This window comes from Chlorocebus sabaeus, chromosome 11 (genome assembly GCF_047675955.1).
Source record: "Chlorocebus sabaeus isolate Y175 chromosome 11, mChlSab1.0.hap1, whole genome shotgun sequence".
NCBI classification, from domain to species: domain Eukaryota; kingdom Metazoa; phylum Chordata; class Mammalia; order Primates; family Cercopithecidae; genus Chlorocebus; species Chlorocebus sabaeus.
Window position 1 is genome coordinate 41059156 of NC_132914.1, and position 22321 is coordinate 41081476.

The 22321-nt window shown below is 37.9% G+C and overlaps 1 protein-coding gene and 1 pseudogene across 1 annotated transcript in view; both read right to left on the reverse strand.

Annotated features, from left to right (window-relative positions):
* ADAMTS20 (ADAM metallopeptidase with thrombospondin type 1 motif 20) overlaps positions 1 to 2882 on the reverse strand; it is a 206604-nt gene extending 203722 nt beyond the window's left edge. Inside the window, exons 1-2 of the mRNA XM_008002931.3 lie at positions 2735 to 2882; positions 1811 to 2172 (exon numbers count right to left, since the gene is read on the reverse strand). Of these exons, the coding sequence (XP_008001122.3) occupies positions 1811 to 2172; positions 2735 to 2822 (450 nt within the window). The 5' untranslated portion in view covers positions 2823 to 2882. The remainder of the gene's footprint in view (positions 1 to 1810; positions 2173 to 2734) is intronic.
* Positions 2883 to 19397: 16515 nt separating this feature from the next.
* Positions 19398 to 21961, reverse strand: LOC103238177 (52 kDa repressor of the inhibitor of the protein kinase pseudogene; annotated as a pseudogene).
* Between the last annotated feature and the right edge of the window lie 360 nt (positions 21962 to 22321).

The window sequence follows — 22321 nt, forward strand, 5'->3', positions numbered from 1 at the left end:
TAACTTTCACATAATATATTGTAAAATACATTAAATTATCCACATAAATGAGGAAATAAAAATCTTCACATTTAACATTATAAAAATATTAATATTAATTTTTAGATATGTTAATAAAATGAACTAGGTAATAAAACAAAAAAAGTATGATGATGACTTGGGCAACTGTATCCAAACTGACACAGTGACTAGAAAGTTATGACTCAAAAATCTTTAACTGCTTTCGGAATTCAAAAAGAGGATATTGAACATAGATATATGTACCTACTATGTACCCACAAAAATTAAAAATGTTTTACAAAGGACACTGAATAACCATTTAACTACATCAACATTATGAATCAAAATGAGCAGGAACAGCATTCCCAATAATGCCTTCCCAATTTGGAATGCTTTTCCATGAGAAAACAGATTGACCATGACAAATTTGTGGTAGCAAGTCTAGGATTTTCCGGACAAACTAAACATTAGTTTAGAAAGGTTTTAGAGAGGAGAAATTTTTTGTCCTTTGAAGTTTAGGTGGCTATGTGAGGTTTTAAAAAGGAGATTTGTTTTTGTCCCTTGAAGTATAGGTGGCTATGTAAATATTAGAGTGTGATTCTGTCATTGTGATGTTGCAAGTATTTTACATGGAAGAAAAAAGGAAATGGTTCTAGCCATTTCATGTAAAAAACAACTCAAGATAAACACTTGAAAAAGAGCTCACATCCAGGAAGGCATCTTAAATCAATTAAGCCAAAGGAGTATTACATTTGAACTGCAGAGAAATGTTATCAGATTTTTATTTAATCAAAGAATAAACATATTCTAAAAATATCTTTGAAAACCTTTCCATAAGTATCTTTTGTAAAAGTGTGTATCTGCTAAACAAAAACTATATACTTAGGAACTGTAGAATCCTGTAACCAAATTCCTAATTCTTGTTTTTTCTTGAATATGTATTTGTCAGAGGAGTTACTGATGAAGTGAGCCTATATATGTTTTAAAACAACTGTCCCTACCCTGGGGTTCCATGAACTTGGATGGAAAAAAGTTACATCTTTATTATCACTAACCTCTGATACTGCAGCATTTCCTTCAAATATGATTGAAGGTGAAACCACAGACATTGTGGCTTTGTTACCAATAAAATGATACTTTTATATCACATTATGGTTGGTGTAGCTATGTGTCAACTGATTACCACCACAAAAATATAATTGACATAACAGATCTTTGTAGATAGACTGTTTTCAAGTATGATGCATTTTGAACAGATTCAACCTCTTCCCTACTCTACTTCACAAGCCATCCCTATACCATCAGCAAAACAAACTTTTCCTATTCAGGCCTTGCCAGTGAGAGCCATTTCATTTTATGATATTCATTCTCCTTTCCTTCTATCAAATTCCAGAAACAAACTTATTTAAGTAAATCCTGGGGATTCTGCCTCAATAGGACCACGAAAGGGTACATCTGAGTCAAACAGCCTGCCCTCCAGTTGAAAACCACACTCCACTTGTAACAGCGGTCCCACAGGCCACTCCCTGAGCACCACTCCAGCGTCTGACACTTTCAGGAAAGATGCTTGAAAGAGCATCTTTCATCAGCGTTGCACAGAGGGTCGGTTTTGCCCAGCAGGCAGAGACCTGCTCATCCTGCCACGAGAGCCTTCCGAAGGAGTTGCCTCTGGCTTGGTGTTAATCCTTCTAGTAGCTCAACCTGAACTCTAGGGTCATCAGCCACCAACTGGAAAACCCGAGGCCCCGTTCCCTGAATGTAGCCCTTGCCTGGATCCCAAGAAAATGCCAAGGGACCCGAGGATGCTTACCAGGCCTCCACATAAGCTTACGACAGCCTTGTAATCCTCCTGCGAGTTAACCTGGCCGCGGTAGAAGCAGTGGCGCAGGTCTGAGGGCCCTGCGTCGCTCTCCCAGGTCCCGCGTCCCGGGGCTCCCAAGTGCACTTCGGTGTAGCCGGCGGCCAGAAAGGATGCATCGGCGGTCAGGTTCAGCTGGAAGAGCTGTCCGTAGGCAGTGACGCGATAGTGGGTTCTGAACGGCATGGGTTCCAGCGCCTCGGAGCTGCGTTTCTGCCGGCTGAAGTGGTGGCTCTGAGGGAACACTTCTCCAAACTCATTGACCCGCTCGGGGATCACTACTTCGTAGGTGGTCAGGGTCCTCACCAGGGCTTCTGCAACCACAGCGACAGGACCAGTGAGCTCCCACGCGTTCCTCTTTGTCCAACTCTAAACCTCTTCCACCAAACGTCCCCGCTAAAGGTCTCAGGTCCCAGTACAGCCAGGGGCATGACAAATGCACACATGCTGATGCGCACGCACACACACACACACGTGCACTGGGGCTGTTAGTGCTCTGCTTTCCCACACCCCCGACTTGCCCTACCCTCCCCAAGCAAAGACCCTACCACTAATGGCCCTAAGCAACCCAATTCCTTCCCCAGTACCTCCTAACCTCCCCGCAGCCGCCAACTCCTTCCCTCCGGGTGCACGCGCCCCCCTGCCCCTTGCGCCCCCGCCGCGTGGTCCCAGGAGTGCGATGCGTCTCCCGCGCGCGCAATTCCTCGAAACCCGGCACAGTCGCGACCTCTCGGGTGGACTGGTCCGGGAGTCTCGGGAGCCCCAGCAGGGCCAGCGTTCCCCAACGGGCTGAGCCGCTCGTCCCCTCGACCCGCATGTCCCACTCGGGCCCCGCGCCCCCACTTCGCCGCTGAAGGCGTCTTGCGGTGACTTTACCTTGCCTGGGGTGGAAGTGAACTTCCCAAGACCTGGTGATGAGCGAGAGATGGCAGAGCAGCCCAGTCAGCCACTTGGCCACCCACATGGTTCCACCCAGGGGACCCCGATCGGGGAGGCCCACCAGAGCCGCCCGCCGCCGAGCGGGCTTCCCTCGCGCTCAGGTCCCTCTCCTCCTTCTCGCCCGCCGCTCTCCGCGCCGGCCGCCAATCTCCGCGCTTCAGCAGCTTAGGGAACAGCAGCGCGGGTCCTGGGCCGGCTCGTCTAGCCACACCGCCTGTCTCACTCGCTGAGCCGCTGTTTCATAGCACTGCAGCCTCACACCCCTTCCTGCCCCCACACAGCCCTCAGAAACTCTCTGCTCAGGTTCAGCTCGGGGCGGGGAAGCAACTCGACCTAGCAGGAATGGTGCCAATATAGCCACCCCGGACCGGCAAGCGCCGGGGAGAGCCCGCCCCTATGGGCTGTTCCCGGCCAATCAACTGGAGGCGCGGCCCCGACTCGCCCTCCCCCGCGCAGCCCCCTCCCTTCTCCACCCAGCCGCAGGGGAGTGCGGTCCCCTCCTGCTGCCCCAGCGGGCGCTCAACTTACTGAGTAGCCCCAAGGCCCGACTGGGCACCAACTCGGGACCTATGAAACCCAGCGAGATGCGAGCACCGGCATACGTGAAAGTTGCCTAGGGTTTTGAGCTCTTAGATGAAATGACAAGCATCAGATAGAAAGTTTCTGTTTTTTTATGTTTCACGGTACTTTTAGGCTTCTCAAACAAAATAAAATAAGCTACAGCGGAAGTTCTTGTAGGCAGAGGATGCTACCAGTGAAGCTCAGTGACCGGTCCTCACTTGCATGGGCCCCTGTGTGTGCTGGGAGTTGCAGGGAGTCGATGAGTGCCATAGGTGCGGCGAGGAAGCCGAGTTTGCACACAAGCATTTCTGGTAATTGCCGAAATAAATTCAAGAAAAGGATCTGAGTCTCCAAAGTTTTAGTAACTTACTGTGGTTTTTTTTTTCTTCTTCTTCTTTCTAATATTTGTATTTATACTTAATTTTGTATCAAGAGCCCTCCAAAATTATATAAACGTCAAGACCCACAAAACTTGGATCTGCCCTGCCTGTGAGAGTTTTTGCTGTTAGTTCCACAGTATTCATATACCCTTTGTTTATAACGTACAAATAACCCCATGTATTCACAACTATCCTTCTCAACAATTACTGTGGCTCTGAATCCAGTTGTCCCCAGGTGTCTGTTAAATTGAATACACCTCAGTGGTAGCCGAAATCAATTATTTTAGTACGATTTCTCATTTCTCAAATCCACCTGTTTGATTTGCTGGTTACATAATTACTTTTCTCTATACCCAGTATGAAAGCAAAGCGGGAGGGAGTAGTCAGATTGTCTTGAAATCCAACCAGGGGAGAGAAAGAATATGAGAAAAAAAGTAAAAGAGTATGTGAGTAAATCTTCACACATACAATGGAAAACACTTTTAATTTAGTACCTCCTCTGAGCTCTCAACAATGAAAATGCTGCACTCTTTGAATTGACCTCTGATGGCATGCCTCTGCACTTTTATATCATACACTTGGTCATCTGTTGTTCACCACAAATGTGGAACAATCTTGTTCAATGAAAGAGGGTTTAATCTTACATCTCCCAAGGAAATCACCCAGCTTGGTGATAGTAATTCTTTCATAATCATTCCCCTTCTTTTGTACTCTTTTCTCACAAAGTGACATTTCATTCACCAAAGAATTACAGACTTCTAGTGGGATATTTTTCCTAAGCTAAACATACTATTATTCTCAACAAAACAAAAATGGACTTTATTCACACCTGTCTATTTAGTGGTTACCTTCAGTACATTATAATTGAGTCATTTTAATTACATGGCAGCTCTGAATGTGTCTTCACATTAGGAGCCATACCTTCTCTCCTACAAATACCAGAAAATAGAACTGCACCTGTTTAATTGGCGATCTCATTGCTGACTACAGGGAAAATTTGATATTTCATTTCCATCACTGAATGTTTGTAACTCAGGGCAGTATTTACAATCAAGCATTTGATTTTCAGCTTGCTCTAAGAATGGGGCGAGGGAATTTTTTTTTTTTTTTTTTTTTTTTTTTTTTTTGAGACAGAGTCTTACTCTGTCGCCCAGGCTAGAGGGCAGTGGCATGATTTCAGCTCACTGCAACTTCCACCACCTCCTGGGTTTAAGCAATTCTCCTGTCTCAGCCTCCCGAGTAGCTAGGACTACAGGCACTTACCACCACGCCTGGCTAATTTTTGAATCTTTAATAGAGACAAGGTTTCACCATATTGGTCAGGCTGGTCTCGAACCCTCCTCAACCACCCAAAGTGCTGGGATTACAGACGAGAGCCATCGTGCCCGGCACCATTTTTTAAATAAATGAAAAGGTATGTGGGATGTGTATTCTATATCATTATCATCTTTGCAATGTTCAGTAAAAAGTATTGTTTTCCTCATTTCACAGAAGATAGACGCTACACTGTCATACAGTATCTAAGCTGGATTTCTACTAATCCTTTCTGACTGCAAATGCTTTTTTGTTATACTGAGCTATAAATGTTATGATGTTCACATTATCTCTGTTTTTTCTTCCTACTCTGCTAATGAAAATGTCATGAATAAGCTAATCTATGCCATTTAATTCAACCTATTTCCTCACATTGATAATTAGAACTATCACTTATGGAATTCTTTGAAATGTATGAAATTTGAAACCAGAGATTTGGGTCTAACTTGATGCTAATCCAGAGTGAATTATGTAATCTCTCTGAGCTTCATGGAGGTAATAGGTAAGTTAAATGGTATGTCAGAGGAATTCCATAAGTGGTACCTTATCCCAGTGCTTTGAGAGGCAGAGGTAGGAAAATCATGTAGACCAGGAGGTTGAGACCAGCTTGGGCAACACAGTGAGACCTCTGTTTCTAAAAAAAAAAAAAATTAATCAGGCATAGGGCACTTGCTTGTTGAACTAGCTACTGGGGAGACTGAGAGACTGAGGCAGAAGGATCATTCCTGAGCCCAGGAGCTCAAGGTTACAGTGAGCTATCATCACACTACCACGCCAGTCTGGTCAACAGAGTGAGATCCCGTCTCTAAAAATAATAATATAATATAATAATTAATAAAATGTAGTTTGATTTATAATTGAGGCATTAATCATTATAAACAGAAGCCATGCAACCAGTTTTTGGCACAATGTGGAGAAAATATATTCTCACTGTATTTAGGGATTAATAGACCTTGTTTTATAATCCTAATTCTACTGTAAGCAGCTGTATAATGTTGAACAATTTACCTAATGTAAGCCTACTTTTTCTACTTTTTCTCAGTTCTAAAATAAAGTTAATAATAATAATCTCATGCAATTGTTAAGATGATTAAAAGGGACAATACGGGTAACATTCTTGACATAATACTGAACAAACTATGTTCTCAATGCATATTCATGCTGATTATGGAATATTGAATGTTCATACTAAAAGGAACAACTCTTTGAATATATACTGCTTTTCTAATATTAATAGGTAGGAATTAGGGTGGTCAACTTCATGATTTACCTGAGACTGGGAAATTTCCTAAGATACAAGATTTTCAGTGCTGAAACCTGAGAAGTCTTTTGAAAACTAGGATTAGTTGGCCACTGAAATCCAGGGTTTCTCAAGCAAGGCCCTATTGACTTTTGGGGTTGGATAATTCTTTGTTATTGGAGGCTATGCTGTGCTTTGTAGTATGTTTAGCAGTATCCCTGGCCTCCACCCACTAGATGCCAGTAGTACCCCACCCCTGTTGTACGACCAAAAATATTTCCAGATATTGCCAAATCTCCCTCGAGGGCAAAATTGGCCCCAGTTGAAAACCTCTGCTCTAGTACAGGAAGAAAACAGAGAAATAGTAAATGCAAAGTGGGTTTTGTAGAAGACTCCACAGACAATGCTTCATTTGTAATTATAAATAGCCAATTGCTTAGTAGAAATTCTTCATATATTCTAATGGGTATGAAAACTATCCAGCAGTGTAATTAAAGCAGTGCAAGCTGTGGTCATTTTGTTAATAATTTTAAAACACTGTCATTGTTTCCAGGAATGCAGAGAAAAATCAAACTCTTCTACCTAGCCACTTATTACACTCTGTATTAATTGCATATTTACTTACCTGTATTTAATACTAAATTATATGTCATATGTCATATGTATCATCAGCACCAAGTTCTGTTCCCCCTATGAAATAGAAATAAATTAAATATTCATTAAATGAATAAATACAAATAATAAAATGTATATAACCTAGGGACAGTTGGGCATACTATCAGCCAATCTTATCATCTCTGTCTTTTAACTGAAATATTTATACCATTTACATTTAATGTAATAATTTATATAGTTACATTCAAGTCTATCATCTTGTTATTTGTTTTCTATCTGTACTATCATTATTCATTCCTTTTTTCTTCATCATCTGTCTCCTTTTGGGTTAAATTAATATGTTTTTTATTCTATTTAATCTCCTTTACTACTCCTTGTTTTGTTATATAAGTGATTACTTCAGGATTTATAGTATATATATTTAGCTTATCTCTATCTTCAAGTAATAGTATGCCAATTCAACTTCTTTCTTTCAATCTTTTTAATTTTTACTTTTTCATGTATTATAAATCCCATATTGCATTGTTGCAATTTTTATTTAAACAGTTGCTTTCATCTAACATCAATTTTCTTTTCCCTGAAAAGCTTCCTTTAGCATTTCTTATAGTGTAAGGATGCTGATAATGAATTCTCTCATCTTTTGTATGTCTTAAAAAGTATTGATTTCATCTTTATTTTTTAAGCCTATTTTTTTCTGGGTATGGAATTCTATGCTGAAAGCTGTGGGTTTCCTTTTAGTAGTTTGAAGACATTGATTAATTGTCTTCTTGCTTCTTTCTAGATTTTTTCTGACAAAAAAAAATGTCATGAATGAAAAGTCTGTTATATTCATCTTCTGCAATAAGGTATCTTTTCGTTGTGAACCCTTTTAAGATTTTTCTGTCACTAGTTTTGTGCAAATTGATTACAATAAGACTTGATGTGATTTTCTTCACGCTTCCTGTGCTTGGAGTTCATTAAGTTTTTTGGGAACTGTGGGTTCCCATATTTATTTTCATCAAATTTGCATAATTTGAAGTTTTTTTTCAAAACTTCTTCTTTTTTAAAGAGAATTTCTGCATACCTTTAATCCTGTGTTCTGTAATGTCCACATATAACATATATAACTATAGTACAACTATTATTATTTAGGTTTTTTTTATTTCCATAGTTCATTGTGGAACAGGTGGTGTTTTGTTACATGAATAAGTTCTTTAGTGGTGATTTGTGAGACTTTGGTGCACCCATCACCCAAGCAGTATGCACTGCACCCTATTGTAGTATTTTATCCCTCAACAATTTCCCCCCTTTCCCCCTGAGTCCCCAACGTCCATTTTCTCATTCTAATACCTTTGCATCCTTATAGCTTAGTTCCCACTTATGAGTGAGAACATATGATGTTTGGTTTTCCATTCCTGAGTTACTTCACTTAGGATAATAGTCTCCAAATTCATCCAGGTCGCTGTAAATGTCATTAATTCATTTTTTATAGCTGAGTAGTATTCATCATATGTGTATACCACAGTTTCTTTATCAACTCATTGATTGATGGGCATTTGGATTGGTTTCATGTTTTTGCAATTATGAATTATGCTGCTATAAACATACACGTGCAAGTATCTTTTTCATATAATGAGTTCTTTTCCTCTGGGTAGATACACAGTAGTGGAATTGCTGGATCAAATGGCAGTTCTACTTTTAGATCTTTAAGGAATCTCCACACTGTTTTCCATAGTGGTTGTACTAGTTTACATTCCCACCAGCACTGTAGAAGTGTTCTCTGTTTACCACATCCATATCAACATCTATTATTTTTTAATTTTTTGATTATGGCCATTCTTGCAGGAATAAGGTGGTATCACATTGTGGTTTTCATTTACATTTCCCTGATTATTAGTGATATCGAGCATTTTTTATATGTTTATTGGCCATTTGTATATCTTCTTTTGAGAATTGTCTACTCATGTCCTTTGCCCACTTTTCGGTAGGATTGTTTGGCTTTTTATTGCTGATTTGTTCTAGTTCATTGTAGATCCTGGATATTAGTCCTTTGTCAGATGTATAGATTGTGAAGATTTTCTCCCACTCTGTGGGTTGTCTGTTTACTCTGCTGACTGTTCCTTTTGCCATGCAAAAGCTCTTTAGTTTAATTAAGTCCCAGCTATTTATTTTTGTTTTTATTGCATTTGCTTTGGGGTTCTTGGTCATGAAATCCTTGCCTAAGCCAATGTCTAGAAGGGCTTTTCTAATGTTGTTTTCTAGAATTTTTATAGTTTCAGGTTTTAGATTTAAGTCCTTAATCCATCTTGAGTTGATTTTTGTATAAGGTGAGCGATGAAGATCCAGTTTCATTCTCTTACGTGTGGCTAGCCAATTATCCCACCACCATTTGTTGAAAAGGGTGTCCTTTCCCCCACTTTATTTTTGTTTACTTTGTTGAATATCAGTTGACTGTAAGTATTTGTGTTTATTTCTGAATTCTCTATCCTGTTCCATTGGTCTATGTGCCAATTTTTATGCCAGTACCATGCTGTTTTGGTGACTATGGCCTTATAGTATAGTTTGAAATCAGGTAATGTGATGCCTCCATATTTGTTCTTTTTGCTTAGTCTTGCTTTGGCTATGCTGGCTCTTTTTTGGTTCCGTATGAATTTCAGAATGGTTTTTTCTAATTCTGTGAAGAATGATGGTGGTATTTTGATGGGAATTGCATTGAATTTGTAGATCACTTTTGGCAGTGTGATCATTTTTACAATATTGATTCGACCCATCCATGAGTATGGGATGTGTTTCTATTTGTTTGTGTCATCTATGATTTCTTCCAGCAATGTTTTGTAGTTTTGTATTTAAGTTTTATTTCTCCAGCTATTGTAAATGGGGTTGAGTTCTTGCTTTGATTCTCAGCTTGATCACTTTTGGCATATAGAAGAGGTACTGATTCATGTACATTAATTTTGTATCTGGAAACTTTGCTTAATTCTATTATCAGTTCTAGGAGCTTTCTGGAAGAATCTTTAGGGTCAAAACTTTTTCTGTTTCCTCTCTCTCTTTTCTTTCAAGGACTCCAGTTAAACATATATCAGCTTGCATGAAGTCCCACAACTCTCTGAAGCTCTGTTTACTTTTTTAAATTATCTTTCTTTTTGTATTTCATTTTTGATAATTTTATTTCCATATCTTCAAGTTTACTAATCTTTTCTTCTGCCTTCTCTATTCTGCCATTAATCCTATTCAATGTACCTTTCATTTCACATACTGTCATTTATATCTCTAGAACTTTAACTTGAATCTTATTTTGTATCTTACATACCTCTACTTAACTTTTTGAACATATGAAATGCAGTTATAATTCATTTGATGTCCATTCTAACATAAGGGTCAGTGCTCAGTGAATTTAGGTGAACTGATTTTTCCCTTATTATTGGTCATATTTTCCTACTTCCTGGATGCCTGATGATTGTTTTATTGGATGTCATACACAGTTAATTTTGCATTTTGGGGTACTGGATATTTTTGAATTACTATAATTATTCTTGAACTTTCCTCTGGATGCAGTTAAGTTGCTTGGAAACAAGTCGTCTCTGGTCTTACTTTTAACATTTGTTAAGCAAGAGCAAAGCAGAGCTCAGTCTAGGGCTAATTATCTTCTACTACTAAGGCAAGACCCTCTCTGTACTCTATCCAATGCCCATGAATCAAAAGGCTTCCCACTGTAGTTAGCAAAAACAGACTGTTCCTGGCTTTGTAAGAGCCAGAGGCACTGTTACCTCTAATTCTTCTGGGTGATTCTTTCCCTGTTCTTCCACAGTTGCTTCACGTGCATGTGCACTATTTTTTAAGATGCTAATAGTTCATATAGATGAAATATAAAGAAATTAATTTAAAAGATGAATATTATTATATATACCAGAATAGTTCACTTTCACCTCCTGGAACTGTTTTTTTTGTTTTGTTTTTGTTTTTGTTTTTGTTTTTTTAAGAAGAGGGATAACTCCCAGATCACATAACAGTTACCATAAACAAATGAGGTAGAAGTCATATGGAGAAGTAAACTATCCAGAGAGGAGCAAGGAGACTTAGCAGAGGCAGATGTCAAGTTACGCCAGGAAAAAAAAAAAAAAAAAGTGTTTGCTGAAGGTGAGTGTTAACCTTGTTTTGTGAAAGCTATATTCCATCTGTGGAATATCAGAGATTGAGCACACGAGCACGCTGCCAGCAGAAGTCCTCTTGGACCAAATTTTGTCCAGAAAAGCAGAGGAAGTGAGCTATGCAGATAATAACAAAGAGGAGCCAGAGCTGGAAGAAACAATCTGTCTCTGTAACAGCAGAGAACTACAGAGGCTAGAAGGCTAGTCCAAGAAAATCCAGTTAATTCAAGGATGTTTTATTTTATTTTATAAATTATTTTATTTGTTCCATGATGATTTAGAGGGACTATCTTCAAACCAGTATAAATGTTTCATAAATAGTATCTGACTGTTTTCTAACCAATTGAGTAATTTGTTGCACAATAAGCCACCTCACATCTTTCAGCAAGAAATACATTAAATTTGAATAGTAAAGACATTACACAATGAATTAAGACACAATTAAAATTTGCTTTAAATTTTAACATTTAATTTTAAATGTTTTTTCAGGGAAGGAGGACACCACACTTTTACTCAATGAAGAGAAACATTTTTACAGTCCGGAGGTATTTTTGTACCACCTATTATGCCATAAATTCATAGGGAATATGAATAATTCATAGGGAACCATTAATCAAGGGAATGGGTTCCAGCAGCTCAGGCTCCTTTCCATTGGTTCCCACAAAGCGTGCTTCTCTGAATGGAGCAGGCTGGCGCTTCAGTTGAACCCAGGTACCTTTCTCCTTGGCTTCCTCCTTTTTCTGATCATTTTCCTTCACGCATTTTGGAAAGCTATCTCAGCTCTTAGAGTGCTTAATGTATTCAATACGCACATTCATTCTCTTGGCACGAATCTTGCCCTTGACTTGTTTGTTCACAACAATGCCAACAGCATGCTGCCTGACATTGTAGACTCTTCCAGTTTTGCCATGGTAACCCTTGTGGGGCATTCCTTTTTGAACAGTATCCATTCCGTTGATGTCGACAATATCACCTTTCTTATAGATTCGCATATATGTGGCCAAAGGAACAACTCCATGTTTTCTAAAAGGCCTAGAGAATGTGTATCAGATGCCTCTCCTCTTTTCCTTTGTGTTCGTCATTTTGGTGAATTACTGGAAGATGGCGGTTCTGGCTGAAGGAAGGATGCTTTATTTTTTAAGGATTGCATTTAATAAATAAAAACGTATTATAAGAAACAAACATGGGAAAGAGCATCAAAACTTACCTACAGATGAAAGAACACTGCAAACATGTTGCCATGGAGCAAATAAAAGTCGTCACCAAACATTTTGTCACAGATTTTTAAAAAATTAATGAAGAGACTACTTTTGAAGTAAAGACCTCGAAGTAGAAACATAGGAACCCTGGGAAGATATAGAGAGACAACAGAAAGAAATAAAATATGATCTGGAACAACTCAGAAAAGAAGTAGAGAGGGGAAAGTATCCTAACAAAACAAATTGAAACTTGCACGAGGGAAAATAGGCAATATGATAAACACAATAAGAAATATGGACAAAATGGGAAATTGACCACATTGAAATGAAAATAAACAGAGGAGGGAACAAGGAAATGGAAAGGAAGGGGAGGGGAGGGGAGCGGTAAGGGAGAGAAGAAGGGAGGGAGAGAGAGGGACTGACTAGGGAGATAGGGAGATAAATATAAATAAAAGATGTACGTTGGAGATTCACATATACATGTTGGGAGAAGTCGCTGAAGAAAAAAAAATTAACAGAACAAATTGAAGGTATAATTCAAGAGTGCTTTTGTTAAAATGAAAGACTTAAATTTTCATATTTGACAAACACACTGGGTAGAAAGAAATTGACTAAGAATGGTTAACATAAAGACATTTCCTAGTAAAACTAAGGCGTTTCCTAGTAAAGCTACTGGGCTTTAAAATAAAGATTAATTTTTTTCCTAGCCAGGAAAGATAAATGTTATTTATGAGGAAAAAGCCATAGGTCATATTCATATTTCTTCACAGCAACATTCAGCAGCAGAAGACATCAGAAGGCATTCAGCATCCAAACAGATTCTTACTGTGTATTAAGGATACAACCTTTAATGTATATCAAGGAAAGAAATATGAGTTGAGGATTCTATCCAGCAAAACTGTCTTTCAAAATACAGACTATAGACCAACAGTTTTGAATCTGCAAGACTTCAGAGAATATTTTCCTGAAGGCCAAAAGGCAACCAACCAAAGAATGGGTAAATGAGGGCAAAAGGAATGATAAACAGTTTTGAAACATTTTAACTTAGAGCTAAGACTGAAATCAATGTTGGGTACTGAACCAATCCAAATGTTACAGAGCGAAATGAAATATTCATAACTATATGGCAGTTATGAGTATGTATATAAGTGCATAGCATAGTAACCACCTCCATGTAGCAAAAATTGCAAGCATTATAAGGAAATATAGGAAAGAATAGACTAGTAGTAGGAGTTTTTAATTCATACCTACCATTTCATGACAGGGTAAAAGGGCAAGAATATGAATGAGAATGTAAATAACCTTTATGGTATAACTAATAAAATAGTTGTGTCTAGACTTTTTGCTTAACATTCATAAACTCCAAAAAGTAGAACTAGTTTAGCTAACATTCTCTGATTACAGTGTAATAAACTAAAAAAACAAAGCAGGAAAACTAAAGGTTTTCTTCAGAGGGAGTTTTTTGTTGTTGTTTGTTTGTTTTTTGAGACAAAGTCTCACTCTGTCGCCCAGGCTAGAGTGCAGTGGCCCGATCTAGACTCACTGCAACCTCTGCTTCCCGGGTCCAAGTGATTCTCCTGCCTCAGCCTCCTGAGTAGCTGGGATTACAGGTGTGTACCACCGCCCCCAACTAATTTTTGTGTTTTTAGTAGAGACAGGGTTTCACCATGTTGGTCAGGCTGGTCTCAAACTCCTGACCTCATGATCCGCCCACCTCCGCCTCCCAAAGTTCTGGGATTACAGGCATAAGCTATGACGCCCAGCCTCAGAGGGAGTTTTAAAACAAATTGAGTCAAGCAGAAAATGCAAGCATTTGTATTTGCATTGTATCTATGTGCATGTTTAGATGCATCTTTTGAACATTGTTTTAGAAAATCATCAATAGGCCAGCCACGGTGGCTCACGCCTGTAATTCCAGCACTTTAGGAGGCCAAGGCACATGGATTGCTTGAGGTTAGGAGTTCGAGACCACCCTGGCCAACGTGGTGAAACCCCGTCTCTACTAAAAATACAAAAATTAGCTGGGCATGGTGGTACGCACCTGTAATCTCAGCTACTCAGGAGGCTGAGGCAGGAGAATCACTTGAACCTGGGAAGTGGAGGTTGCAGTGAGCCGAGATCAGGCTACTGCACTCTAGCCTGGGCGACAAGAGCGAAACTCCATCACCAAAAAAAAATAAAATAAGAAAAGAAAAAAAAAAAAATCAGCAATAATGAAAAGCTACACATCAGAACAAATGGGATAGAGATACAACTGGACTCAAAAGAAAATTTATCACCTTAAATTTTTAGATCAATTTTTGAAAGGAATGAAAAATTAATTCAGCCAGCAACCAAAATGTTGGTTAAAAAATCATGTAAAACAGAATGCAGGAATTAATAAAGATACAAGCAAAAAATGAAAGAGTTAGAAAATAAACTGCAGACCCTCATGATTCTAAAGATAATGTGTTTAACTGATTTTGATGGGAAAGTTTGCCATAGGAGAAGGAAAACTCAAAAGTCTGCTTGAGAAGTTAGCCTGTAATATGTGAAACAGGCAAGGTGCAGTGGCTCATACCTGTAATCCCAGCACTTTGGGAGGCCAAGGCAGGTGGATTACCTGAATTCAGGAGTTCGAGACCAGCCTAGCCAACATGGCAAAACCCCATCTCTAGTAAAAATACAAAAATTAGCTGATCATGGTGGCGGGTGCCTGTAATCCCAGCTACTCGGGGAGGCTAAGGCAGGAGAATCGTTTGAACCTGGGAGGTGGAGATTGCAGTGAGCCAAGATTGCACCAATATACTCCAGCCTGGGCAACAGAGTGACACTCTGTCTTAAACAAACAAACAAACAAAAAATGTGAAATATAAATAAGAAGGCATTCACATTAACTTAGAGACATTTTGTTTCTTTTCATTTTGTTTTTTATCATGGACCATGAGGGTAGCTTTTTAAGAAAAAGAACTAGGCTTCTCAGTCTTAGTTTGTATATCTGAGAGAGAAAAAAAGAATATCTTTTACATCGATATCATTATGTAACGAAACTAAAAAGTAATAACAATAGCAATGTGTAGAAATATACAAATCACAGTGTCAGAGTGATAGTCTTGGGTGGTAGAACATAAGTAATCTCTATTTTCTGCTTTCTCTACAATGAATATGTATTATTTATGTAATAAAAATTAAGATATGATTCCCTACTTCACAGCATACCCAGAAATCGATTCCAGATGGATTGCAGATTTATATGTGAAAGAAAAAGCAATAGAGCTTTTAAGGAAATGTAAGATAACATATGGGCCTTGGGAATAGGTAAAAATTTATTTAGAAATTTTCAAAACTGTCAACCAAAAATGATAAACTGGATTACAGCAAAATTAAGAACCTCTGTGCATCCAAAAGATATCATTTGGAGAGAGAGAAGTATGTTGGAGAAATTATTTTAATTATATAAAATGACAAAGAACTTGTTTCTAAACAGAGAAACAAAGGAAAAAATAAGACATGGGATTTCTAAAGCAAAAAATAATACATGGGATTATAAGAAAATTAAGAACTATTTAAGTCACTGTCAGGAGAGTGAAAAGTGTGGGAGACACATTTATCTAACAAAGATTTGTATCCAGAACATATTAGTAAAGGCTACTCTACATTAAATAAAAGACAACCAAACAATAAATATAGTCAAAAGACTAAAAGACATTTCACAAACAGTATATAAAAATGCAAACAAACACTGGAAATTTTACTCAAAATCATTAATCAAGATAATGCAAATAAAAAAGCACATACAGGCTGAATAAGTTTAAAAGATGGATAACATCAAAAAGATGGACATGGTGCAACTGGAGCTCTCAGACACTGCTGAGTGGGGATGCAAATCGCTACAACCACAGTTTTTAGGTTTAGCTCAAATCTAAAAACTACCCAAAAGCCAATCATCAGTCAAAAAGATCAACAAATTATGGTATATGTGCACAATGGAATACTAGACAGAATGAAAATGTAAAATCTGCAGTTACATGCAACAATATAAATAAATTCACAAAGAAACTGTTTAGAGAGAGACCCAGACCCCAAAAAAGGGACATATATTGCATGATTCCATATCTATACAATATGCAAGAACAGAAAAAAATACTCTATGTCATTAGAAGTCCAGGTACTGGCTAACCCTTGGGATGCAAAGAACAGAGATTAGAGTGAAGTTGAGAGATTTACTAAGATGGTAGAAGCATTCTGTTTCTTGATCTGGATTTTAGTTGTACAGGTGGGTTGTTTTGTGAAAGTTTATACATCTACACTCCTACGTTCATTTTTCTTTGTGTGGGTATGTAATACTGTATTTTTATTTAATATGTCAATATTGAAAACACTTTTTTTTTACTATATGGGAAAAGCTTAAAAGAACCTCAGGTAATTGAACATTAAAATAATCTTTGAGGGTAAATATTTATTTCCAGACACAATTTAAAACAAATTTGGAGCCTATAACTAGACTCTCACAAGCCAAGAATATCAGGAAAATTCTGACAAAAATATTATCTGTTGCTATTTATGAGTCACTTAATAATGTATTCAATTTTTATTTATATTTCCTCCAAAGAACATATTTGCATTTAATTAAAATACATTGTCAACTACATGGCACTTAACTCATGAGTTAAAAAATAAAGAAAAATAAAGAAAAAATGGAAATTAATAACTTTCCCTTGATTTTGAGGGATTGATTCATTAGTTTTCTTTTGAAATATGCAGTGCTGCTAAGTTTACTCAAGAGAATGTAGACTCCTGATGAGTCTAATCATCATTTTCTATTTTATTTGAAACTTCTTGACCTTTTATACCATTTTGCATATTAAGGTCTATATCCTGTTGTACAGTATTATAGGATTATTTAGTAGAAGTATTTTTTCTGACACAATGGATTCACACAAAATACATCAATTGACTTCTATATAGAGTAATGTTTCTAGTCCAGGAAAAATGAAATATAAGTGGAACAGTCAACTGCTTTAAAGGAAATATGTTTTTCTAAACAATTATACCATTGCTTCTGCTTAAATGGTCATTATATTGGAATTGTACAAAGCATAATGAACTGATGTGTCTTGCTCCTGAAAATTGGTCTTTCCAGAAAAAGTTCTGGAAAATAAGTTCTTGACATCTATGGTTTAAGGGTCATATAAGTAAAGTGCTTCCTTCTATACAAAGTATTCAAGTAGTATATTCTGCATTTCAATTTGCTAATGAGACAAAATTTTAGCAGTCTGTTAGTGGTAGAAAAGGTTAAAAGAATTATTACCACTAAGATTTTTTTTAATTCTACACTAAGGCAAAGATGTATTGAGGAAAAGTAAAAATAATTGTATTTTAAGGAAGTGTTAAACAAAAAATCGACATTATGTGGCACTTAACCAGTAGAGGTTTTTGCCAGGAAAGAAAAAAAAAATGGCAGAAGATTAGAGAGAACACAGGAGCCAGTCTTGGAGTTTGCCCCACTGACCTGACTGAATGACAAATAAGGTGGAACACCACCAGCACAGGGAGAAAAAAAGGCAACGAGACTTTAGCAAGCCGATGAAGGAAGGGAAGGCATTGTTCCAAGGATAGAAGAAGAAAGGAGCTGCTCTCTCCCTATCCAGTTTAAATTACAAAACTCTGGAAGCAATGGGAGGAGCTAAAACTACAACTCTGTTCTAGTTGGGGAGGTGCCTGGAAATCCATCAGGCTAATATGATAATGATTAAATGGTTTCAATATAAGACTCTCTAATAAGTTTGCAAACAGCAAAGTAAATGCCTGCACTAAGGAGCAGGGATTTGCTGACTCTGAGCAAAAATTCATACAGGCTTTTTCATTCCAGTATACTTCACCATATTTTTTCCAAAATAATAACTATTTATAACCAATATGGCCTAGTAAGAGTGATGCTCAAGACATTGTCACACCAAAGAACAAACCTCTTCTCCTTTTAAGGTCTCTGTTCTCTTACCTGTAAAATGAGAAGATTGAACTGGGTAATTTTTGTGACCATTTACACACCCAACATTTTATTTTTCTATAATTTTATGATTTAGAATAAAGTATAAAATATACAAGACCACCTGGGAAGGGAAGAGGTTGCAGGCTAAAGAAGGACAATATGAATATTGAATCTTCATTATGAAGGGAGGGTAGCAAAAATTAGATGTTGCCCTTTGGGATATAGCAGCTTCAAGAAATACCTTGTTCCTTGATGAGACAAAGTAAGGTGGAAATAAAATGCTGAAATCAATATTTTGGTATCCAAAAGAGGCCTACTAAGCTCAAATGAATTACATGTAGTCAATAAAGTTTTACAAACAGCTTAGAGAGAAAAGGGTGCATTACATGGTTTCTTTTGAGAAATTTTGTAGATTATGCACACTGACTTCTTTTGTTTCAACATTTTACACTGCACACATATATAGAGACTTAAGTATTAAGGTCATTTAAAAAACGGAAATGAACTTATCAAAGTGCAGGGTTTCTATTACTGAATATTCTCACCCACACAAATTGAGACCAAAATTGTATTTTATGTCAAGGAATGTACTTTTTACAGAAAATTAAAATAAGATAAATTCCAATAAATAAATTGAGATAAATAAATTCAAATTCACAGGAATTAGTTTGAAAATACAATACATCAGCCAAAGGGATGCCTTACATAGTATTTCTTTACTTTCATGGTTTTTGTTTGTTTTTAAACAAAAGTCACATTTTATTTAGATTGAAATAAACTATACAAAATAGATTTTCTTCACCAAAAATAACAGCAATATTTTCCATATTTTTCTAGATAAACCTCAACACTTATTTTTGTAGGTTTTCCAGGTTTTGATTATAAATCAAGATGAGGCAGTAGATAAGAGTCATGGAAAAAGACAGAAAAAAAAAAAAAAACAGACAAATCAGTTGTCAGTATCCATGGCCTCCGATTCTGTCTTCAGCATGAAACACAAGTGTTCAACATATACCTGCTAAAAAGCTTAGGAATATGTAGGCTCCACAAAGGAATGTAAACAGCAACAATGAGATGTGGAAAAACAACAGGCTCTTCCGTTCAAACTTTAACTTTTGTTTGTTCCTTTAAGCTCATTTGAGAAAGACAAAATCTACACTGAAGTCCTTGTTTGATGAGCTCACAAGCTTTTCTCTGGTAATTTGTTGTAACTGTGCAGTATAGATTTTTAACATACTTAAAACTCCTATTAGTCAAAGGTCAATTGTGGGCTTCACTATAACATTTTATAAAATGTATTCCTTCCTCCCATACCTCTTCAAAATATATTTCTTCAAAGAATTCATAAGACCCAACAAGTAGAGATTCACAGTGATAATAAATGCTATGTCTAAAATGACTTAACTAAACCAATTCCAGAGTGCCACCAGCAAAGATGACGCAGAAGGAAACATGGGACTTTCAATGTTCTCTTCTGGAAGAACAGATAGGTCCTCAAAGCATGAGAGTTCAAACAGGGGCCATTTAACAGGTAGATTATCCAGAGGCCACCGCGTCCGGCCAAGAAAACCTATTTTTAAAAGTCTCTCAGGTATTTTCCAAGGTTTCTGAATTATCTGTGGGAAGCTCTGACTTACTTGTATAGAGTTTAACATATGTGTCCACCATTAAATCCAGGTCGTGTTTTATATCAAAATTTATGTTAAGCAAAGCCAAGTTACTTGATCTTTAGTCTGTCAAAGTGTTCCCCAAATAGGCTTTAAGACGCTTTCATTCATTTTCATACCTATTTTTCCTCCTGTGTTTCCATTTGATTCTCCAGCAACGAAGCTCCGCTGAGAACGTGTCAGGATTGGGTAAGTCACTACTATACAGGTCAGCATGGTGTTCCTCCAACGTATTGAATTTGAGTTGTCACATGACTGAGGGTACCAGAAATAAGCATTTAAGAGCTTTAAGGTGCTGTTCTGAGAATATATCTTTAAGTTCCTGAATAATGTGCTCCACTGTTGGGACACTTAGGGTTTCTTTATAGTAACTCTCAGAGGTTAGCTGAGATTCCAAGTACCCTGGTGAGCTCTGCGGAATTTCCCAGGGAGTTTCATTTGAATATCAAGTTTGGTTGCCAAATTTGTGGCTTCCTCAAACCAAAATTCATGATAAACTTCAATATTTTCCATCACTTGTTGAGTGAATGCAATACTGCAGTCAAGCCACCAGCTGCAAAGAAGACATCAGAAGTTTGCCCCTGGAGGTTTTTCCCAAAGACTCTTGTAAAAAATAGGACATTTTTAGGAACAACAATAGTAACAATGAAATCAAAATCTGTTACTGCACTACAGAGTACAAATGGTCGGCCAGCTATACAGTTATTCCATCTAATATTTGTGTCACTATTTATATCATCTAAACCTAAAACAAGTGCTTGCAGGAGTTCCACTAAAATTTCAAAAGCATCATGCCTGCCTGTCCACTGATAATGGCAGATTTCCTTCAGTTCTTTACCCCTTTCTTTACTGTTCTGGAAAAAAAGAAAAAAAGAAAAAAAAAAAACAGAAATTACACTGTCAAGTACTAAAAGTAATTGTGGTGATCGATGAAAAAAACACACTTCCTCAATTGTTCCTAATGCAACAGATACTCCCATAACAGGTACTGATTTTGCCAACCACATATTTGGCACAGGAAGCGCAGATTGTGTAGATAGCTTGGGGATATTTCTCTAATAGTCTGGAAGCAACAATTTTCATTTTGGAAGAAAATCCACTAGACACAATGTAAGCCTGGTTATGACAATACTTCGTATTTAATCCCCACTTCTCAGTTATCATAGTGTGAAATTTCACAGCCAAAATTTCTGCTTCAGCTTCATAAGGCAGGAAGCCTACAAATTCCTCTCTTAGGTTATGAGATTCATCAACAAATCTCACCAACACAGGTAGGTGCTCTTCCTCTGCCATGTCCACTACGTCGTCAACAATCATGGAAAAGAAGTGTGAGTCTCTCACTTATCTGAGAGTTTCTTCTCGAATACAGCTCTCACAGATCTCTGGAACTGCCTCTGCTGTGTTTTGGAACAAAAGAACGTTTTAACTGCTGTTGTCTCAAACTGCTTTCTCAGAACCTCTTCACCAGAATTTATCCGGCACTCCAGCAGCGCTTGAAAGTTATCTGGAGTAAAGAGACCTTCTGGGATTTCATCAACCTCATGTCCATCCAGAAGTATGTTTTGCTTTCCCATCAGAATCAACATTTCAAATAGAGATTTTAGGTATTCTTTGTTTTCCTTCTCTTCAAGGGTTAGAGGTAAAATGTCCTCATCTTGCCCTTCACCCCCTTCTTCACTGGGGTTCTGAGCATTGCTATTGTTGGTTTCTTTATGTTTTTGTTCCTGCTCAGAAGTTTCATTTTTTTCTGTTTCAGTGTCCTGATTTCGTCTACACTCAGTTCTTTTATTTGTTTTCTGTGTCTACTATGTGGGTTGTTCAAATGACTGGTAAGATCGAATATTGTTGGTATTGCATTATCTCAAAGAACTGTCCTATAAGGACTCGTTCTACAGATCATAGAGGTCGCAAAATGTTTGGCACACCATCGGTAATGTTTATTTAGCTGATCAGGTGTTTTATCTTCTAAGTCTGCACTCCTACAATTCTCCACCACTTCCGGCATCTGGCTGGGTCCCGCCGGAACCTGAAGAAGACCCGGTCGGACTGTGTGCTCCTCCGCAGTTGAGGGCAGCGCCCAAGTTCGGCATCTTAGCCCGCCGGTGGGTCGGCCCAGCCCTCCCATCCCCGCCTCCTCAGGGCACTCTGCCCGCCCTTCGGTGCCGGGGAGGGGAGTCAGGCGGGTCGGCTTGTCTGGGCCCACGCGCGGGGGAGGGGCGGGCAGGAGAGAAGCCTACTTTCATGGTTTTTTACGAATAAGTGCTGTTGTAACTTTCCCTGTCCTTTGAGATGATGCTACGAATAATACACAAAGATTGTTTGTATGCAAAATAGAAATGTTGCTTCCGCGCAGACCAGATATTATCATCTCTCAAATCATCTTTTCTTGATTCTTCCAGAAGAAAACAGAAGTTTTCACAGACACACTGAGCCTGGGCCGTATAAACTTG